The sequence below is a fragment of the Miscanthus floridulus genome, chromosome 11 (assembly GCF_019320115.1).
Source record: "Miscanthus floridulus cultivar M001 chromosome 11, ASM1932011v1, whole genome shotgun sequence".
Lineage (NCBI taxonomy): Eukaryota > Viridiplantae > Streptophyta > Magnoliopsida > Poales > Poaceae > Miscanthus > Miscanthus floridulus.
Window position 1 is genome coordinate 49,843,971 of NC_089590.1, and position 6,584 is coordinate 49,850,554.

General features: G+C 46.1%; 2 protein-coding genes across 4 annotated transcripts; both read left to right on the plus strand.

Moving 5' to 3' along the window:
- The first annotated feature begins 71 nt into the window (after positions 1 to 71).
- On the plus strand, positions 72 to 4,758 carry LOC136490653 (zeaxanthin epoxidase, chloroplastic-like). 2 transcript variants are annotated; one of them, XM_066486859.1, is made up of 16 exons: positions 72 to 751; positions 1,177 to 1,339; positions 1,443 to 1,517; positions 1,598 to 1,698; positions 1,795 to 1,910; positions 2,042 to 2,253; positions 2,342 to 2,433; positions 2,641 to 2,755; positions 2,980 to 3,083; positions 3,262 to 3,307; positions 3,393 to 3,457; positions 3,573 to 3,662; positions 3,749 to 3,803; positions 3,921 to 4,009; positions 4,099 to 4,186; positions 4,338 to 4,758. In XM_066486859.1, exons 1-16 carry the CDS (start codon positions 252 to 254, stop codon positions 4,440 to 4,442), a joined length of 2,016 nt encoding a protein of 671 aa, XP_066342956.1. In that variant the 5' UTR covers positions 72 to 251; the 3' UTR covers positions 4,443 to 4,758. The 2 variants fall into 2 exon arrangements, with proteins under 2 accessions (XP_066342956.1, XP_066342957.1); XM_066486860.1 differs by lacking the exons at positions 4,099 to 4,186; positions 4,338 to 4,758 and having other exon boundaries at positions 3,894 to 3,992.
- Positions 4,759 to 4,939: 181 nt separating this feature from the next.
- LOC136490657 (mitochondrial uncoupling protein 3-like) lies at positions 4,940 to 6,539 on the plus strand. 2 transcript variants are annotated; one of them, XM_066486862.1, is made up of 2 exons: positions 4,940 to 5,632; positions 6,251 to 6,539. In XM_066486862.1, the coding sequence occupies exons 1-2, from the start codon at positions 5,267 to 5,269 to the stop codon at positions 6,299 to 6,301; spliced, it is 417 nt and encodes a 138-aa protein (XP_066342959.1). In that variant the 5' UTR covers positions 4,940 to 5,266; the 3' UTR covers positions 6,302 to 6,539. The 2 variants fall into 2 exon arrangements, with proteins under 2 accessions (XP_066342959.1, XP_066342960.1); XM_066486863.1 differs by lacking the exon at positions 6,251 to 6,539 and adding an exon at positions 6,130 to 6,147.
- Positions 6,540 to 6,584: the final 45 nt, after the last annotated feature.

Sequence of the window (6,584 nt, forward strand, 5' to 3'; positions counted from 1 at the left end):
TTGAAGCACCCTTCTGAAGTTCTGATCTAGAGCTTCACAGAGACAACGAGCTTCCTCTTCCAGTTCCCAGCTCTCCTGTCAGCCCGAGAACCAATGCCAAATCGAAAACACACTCAAGCCTCGAGTTAGCAGAGTCCTCAGCTGAGGTTTGACTCCAGCTATTGCCTCACTGACTGACCGCCGATAAAGTAGTAGCAGTGTAGCACAGCATACCAGCTGCTCACTCATAGCAAAGCTTGCATACCACGACCATGCTGAGCACAGCGCGGGCATCGCCGAAGGCGATCTCCCTCCCCTCCTCTCGGGCCTCTCAGACGGCGATCCGGCTCCACCCCTTCTCCAGCCGCAACCGAGCGCTCCGCCTTCTCGCGCTTCCCTCCCCGTCCGCGCCGCGGGAGAGGCATAGGCGTAGGCCCGGCGTTCCTCCTGCCCGCGCGGGGCTCGTCGCCACCGCGGCAATGCCGGCGGCGGCCGAGCCCAAGAAGGCGCGCGTCCTGGTGGCCGGCGGCGGCATCGGCGGCCTGGTCTTCGCGCTCGCCGCCAAGCGGAAGGGGTTCGAGGTGCTGGTGTTGGAGCGGGACATGAGCGCCGTCCGCGGGGAAGGGAGGTACCGCGGCCCGATCCAGCTGCAGAGCAACGCGCTCGCCGCGCTCGAGGCCGTCGACGCCGCCGCGGCCGACGAGATCATGGACGCCGGCTGCGTCACGGGGGACCGCGTCAACGGCATCGTCGACGGCGTCTCTGGCTCCTGGTAAGGGAGGCAGTGGGGGTCGTTCCCTCGCCAGAGGAAAATTCTTGCACCAAGTCACCGTGAATTTGTTTGTTTTTTATGCTACCTGGAGAAAATTTTGACTTCCTTTGGCCGGTGCTAGTGGAATTTAGTGCCACAAGGGTTCATTTGTCTGCAGTGTTGGCAGTTAGTACGAACCAATTGGTGGTTGGCTAGTCGTTATGCTCGCCTGTTTCAGTTGATTGTAGTAGATACTATCGTTAACACGCAAGTCTCTTATTACTACTAGATCTAAAGATATATATAGCTGCCGAAATTTTCTTGGTGCTTATTTTACAGCTTCTGTTTGCAAATTTCCATGGCGTGTCTCTTTTTTTGCGTGGTTAGCTTTAAGATAGATATTCCTTTGCTGGAGGCAGCCATTTGACAGTGCCAATTGGATTCAGGTACATCAAGTTTGATCCGTTTACTCCTGCAGCTGAGCGGGGGCTCCCAGTCACAAGGGTCATTAGCCGCATGACTCTGCAACAAACCCTTGCTCGAGCAGTCGGCGATGATGCTATATTGAATGGAAGCCATGTAGTCGATTTTATAGATGATGGCAGTAAGGTGAATGAGCAAATATGTTTTTGTGGCCATGCCAACTTAAATCTGGCTGCAAGAGTTGCCATTGCCTGTCTCTAAACTTGCAGTGTTTGTCGGTTGGGAGTAGGTTACTGCCATATTGGAGGACGGTAGAAAATTTGAAGGTGACCTTTTGGTTGGTGCCGATGGAATATGGTCAAAGGTAATACAATTAATTCTCCTTTTGGTCAGAAACAAGCACAAACGGAACCTGATTTGCTTGAAGTTTCCTTTTCTGTATAGGTGAGGAAGACACTATTCGGGCATTCAGACGCCACCTATTCAGGTTACACTTGCTACACTGGAATTGCAGATTTTGTGCCACCTGATATCGATACAGTTGGGTATGTTACATGGATCATGGAATGATGGGTGTGATTTTCAGATTAACTGAAATTTCGTTGTGCCATGACCATGTCCTCCATTTTCCTCTGTTGAAGGTACCGAGTATTTCTTGGTCACAAACAATACTTCGTCTCTTCAGATGTCGGTGCTGGTAAAATGCAATGGTATGCTTTTCACAATGAAGAGGCTGGTGGCACTGACCCTGAAAATGGTGAGTCCTTACAGAAGTTTTCATGCTTAATTCTTGAAATAGATACTGCCTCATTGTAGGTTGTGATCAAAATGAGAACAATACTTCTGATATGCCCCACACAAGCTTTATCATCTGCTTAATGTTAACAGGCAAAAAGAAAAGATTGCTTGAGATATTTGACGGATGGTGTGACAATGTCGTTGATTTGATAAATGCAACTGATGAAGAAGCGGTTCTTCGCCGGGATATATACGACCGCCCACCTACTATTAATTGGGGGAAAGGTCGTGTCACCTTGCTTGGTGATTCTGTGCATGCTATGCAGCCAAATCTGGGTCAAGGTGGCTGCATGACTATTGAGGTATGCAATTTCTTAGCCTACCATGGATATGATCTGGTGTTGATATCTATTACGTAACACAATAACCACCTTGTATTTGTTTCCATAGGATGGTTACCAGCTGGCTGTAGAGCTAGAGAATGCCTGGCAAGAGAGTGTCAAGACTGAAACTCCTATGGACATAGTTTCCTCCTTGAGGTGGTAAGTTTTTCTAGCATGTTTAGTAGTATAAAGATAGTGTTTCTTGAAACATCCACTGGATTTTATTTGAATGCTTGAATTGGCTCCAACTTCAAAGCAATCCTGTTCTTGCATGGATTTTAAACTGCATGGATTTTAAACTCTGGTCCATACTATATAGTAAGTTGGCTGAAAAGCAAAATATTCGCTTGCATATTGGGCCTGCAGTTATGAGAAAGAGAGAAGGCTGCGTGTTGCTATTATACATGGACTGGCAAGAATGGCAGCAATCATGGCTACCACCTATAGACCATATTTGGGTGTTGGTCTAGGACCTTTATCGGTATGTGATAAACACACACATTTTTTTTGTTATTCAATGCACAGATCTCATTCTCTTTTCAGCAACATTTAAATTAAAGTATGTCACCATCAATTTTATTGGATTTCTGAAATAAGGTTCAGAAATCGGAACTGTATTATCTCATTACCATCCTCCTAAGAGCATTACTGAAGAACTCTATACTGAAACTACTTGAACTGCATACTAAAATTATTTACCTGTAGTTTTTGACCAAGTTGCGGATACCACACCCTGGAAGAGTTGGTGGAAGATTCTTCATCAAGTATGGAATGCCTGCGATGCTGAGCTGGGTGCTTGGTGGCAACAGGTGCATACCAAAATAATTAATTACTGTCATGTGTTCCCATTTCAAGCACATATGCAAGTAATAGGTTTCCATTAGTTTAAATGTCCCACGCAAAGAAATAAACACCACACAGGCTCTCTTAGTTCCCAATTACCATATCCGTACTCATCATGCAAATGGAACTTTTCATTGTGTACAGCTCAAAGCTAGAAGGAAGACCTTTAAGCTGCCGACTTTCCGACAAGGTACGTTGTCATAGACTCATAGTAACCGTGAATTTGATTTAGTACCAGCATTTAATATTTACTGACATCTAGCATCATTCTGAAGGCAAATGACCAGCTTTATCGATGGTTTGACGATGATGACGCGCTGGAACAAGCTATGGGTGGAGAGTACGTTCTTTGTTTCTTCTTTAATTTCATTTCATTTTGTTAAACAAGTGTTTGATTTATTACTTTATTTCAGTACTTTTGAACAAAAAATAATAATTCATAAAACTATTTGCAGATGGTACCTCTTCCCAACAAGTGAAGGAAACAGCAATAGCTTGCAGCCCATTCGTTTAATTAGGGACGAGCAGAGGTCACTCTCTGTTGGGTATGCCTAAATAACAAATTCATTTCTGCCCTAATTGCACTCAATCGAGGCTTTATGGAACTAAACAAATGAATTTTGTTTTGCAGAAGCCGGTTAGATCCTAATGACTCAGATTCTTCCCTATCATTGTCGTTTCCACAGGTTAGTTAATCAAAATGATAACAGGGTTTTAACAAACTTCTCATGTGTTGCATTGTACAAGGCCTTCTATTCATAAACTGCTTGTACCAGTCTTCAGTTTTCTGAACTTCATTGCAGATATCAGAAAGGCATGCTACTATCACTTGCAAGAATAAGGCTTTCTATCTGACTGATCTTGGGAGTGAACATGGTACCTGGATTACTGAGTAAGCCCTGAAAGAACCATGGTTCTATGCCCTTCCTTGAGAATTTCAGTAGCAAGATTTTACTCACTGATCTTCATGTGATTGTCCAGCAATGAAGGTAGACGTTACCGCGTGCCACCAAACTTTCCAGTTCGTTTCCGTCCCTCCGATGTCATTGAGTTTGGTTCCGATAAGAAGGTAGCTATATTACCGTCCTTTGCCTTTCATTTTTTCTTCACATTTGGTTTGCTCCTCTTATTTAGCCAATTGTTCATCTTATGGCGTTCATCCCTGAATTTCTGTGAAACCTTTTCTTCTGAATTATGATCAACTTGTGCAAAACCTACAGGCTATGTTCCGGGTGAAGGTGCTGAACACGCTCCCTTACGAATCCGCAAGAAGTGGGAAGCGGCAGGGGCAGCAGCAGCAACAGCAAGTCCTTCAGGCAGCATGAATGGAGACACCAGTCAGTCAGTCACCACTCCTATCATCAGCCACACTGTACTGTACAGCATCCGGTAAGGACACGACTCTGCATCACAGAAAGGATATAGGAGATACGTCAAAGCAGATGTTATTTTTGCATCCATGCAGATGCCAAACAGGATTTTGAATACTACTAGCACCTAACGGATTGAAACGATGAGATTGCAGTTCTACGAGAAGAACTGAGTTGTACAATAGGGATAGGCAATTTAGCTATTGTCGGACTGTGTACATTGTTGTTGTTGTACCATCACCGAAAATATTGTAGACCAAGAAGCCATATTGTAGTTACGGCACGATCACAGTAACACTTTGATCATGTGATATAGTGTATAGTTATTTAGCTCAGAGTCAGATAAGATATGATTTGTTCTTCCACCAGCGCCAGCTCCTCGAACTGCTAAAGTTTCGTTGAAATTTATGCAAATTGAAAAAAAAAAATCCTAATTTCAGGATCCATATGAAATTTCTACATTCCAAACGTTTTGGAGGGGGTGGGCGGTTGCCTGCGAGGTTGCAGCTGCAACCTGCAAGATGCGCCCCCGGGCACCCCGCGCGGCATTTTGAACTACGAAATCACCCACCGGGAGTCAGGGGCCATCGCCGTGCGTCAGGGGCCGCCGCCGCGCCTTCCCGTCGTCCGGCATCGGCCGCCACCGCGCCTTCCCGTCCTCCGGCATGGCCGCATGGGGAGTCCGTTGGATCACTTTTGCTCGGTCCAGATTGACACAGATTGGGCTTTTAGAAAACGCAGGCCACGCAGACCACTAGCTTCCCTAGTCCCAGGCCGATATGGCAGCCCACGCCGAGGCCGGCGGCGGCGGCCGCGGGACCCTTGCCAAGGTCTCCCTCTCGTCGGTCTCGGCCGCCATGGCGGAGGCCTCCACCTACCCCTTAGACGCAGTCAAGACGCGCCTCCAGCTCCACCGCAGCCCCGGCGGTGCGGGCGGGCGCGGCGTAATCCGGGTCGCGGCCGAGCTCGTCCGCGATGGCGGGGCTTACCGGGGCTTCTCCCCCGCCGTCCTCCGCCACCTGATGTACACCCCGCTGCGCATCGTGGGGTACGAGCATCTCCGGTCCACCGTCGCTAGCGAGGGGCGGGAGGTTGGCCTTTTTGAGAAGGCGCTCGCTGGGGGACTCTCCGGCGTTGCCGCGCAGGTAAAATTTTCTTAGGCACAAGTAACCTTTTGTTTTGCTTGTTTTTTTTGTTAGACCAGCGCCCAATTAAGCAACCGATTGATGTACATGCAAATACAGTGGTTACGAATGTGACTCGTGAATACCAAATCTGTAAGTCGACATGAGATTTGCAGCTAGGTTGTGACTCGTCATTCTCACAGTGTAATTAGTGCGAAATTTAGAACTTATTTTGTGCTAGGTTGGCAAAATGTTGATCCAGACCATACTTGATGTATATTTCGACTTATGAATTTACTCTTTTGTTGGTTTACCTATTAAATTGCACATGGCCAAGCATCTTAGCCAAAAATGAGAGACACTTTTAACTGATTTGTCATCAATTCATCATCAGTCTCAATATTTAAGTAGTGTGGTGGATGATAAAGCAACACAGCTTTTTTCTTCTTTTTTTTTTTTTTGCTTTTTTTGGGTTCAATTGTTTCATGGCATGATGAACCAATGGCTTCATTGAGCAGCAGCAACAGTGAGACGCCACTTCAGTATATGCTCAAATTATATCACTGTCTATCTGTGATTCTATTCTTCACCTCCATAGCATGACCATTTGCTTCCAACACATCTGATCTTCCTTAACAGTTGCCAGTTGCTGATAGGGCCATAGTGGCAAAAAATACTTATCTGAAATGATATCCTTGTCCACTGCTGACAAGGTGCTGGTGAATTACCAGATCTAGATCATCTATGAGCATTTGGTGCTTATAACTATCTAATATCACGTATTTTCTTTACACATAATTATCTCTTGTTGTGTTTAACTTATGTACCTACATGCTAAGACATGCATTTTCATGCACATAGTTCTTCTTGAAATCACACAATGTTTTTCAAGATTTTATGTGTGCGTATATTAATTTATCTCGTTATAAAAGCCCGCCCCTCTCTGGTGGCGCAGAGGGGGGGGGGGGGGGGG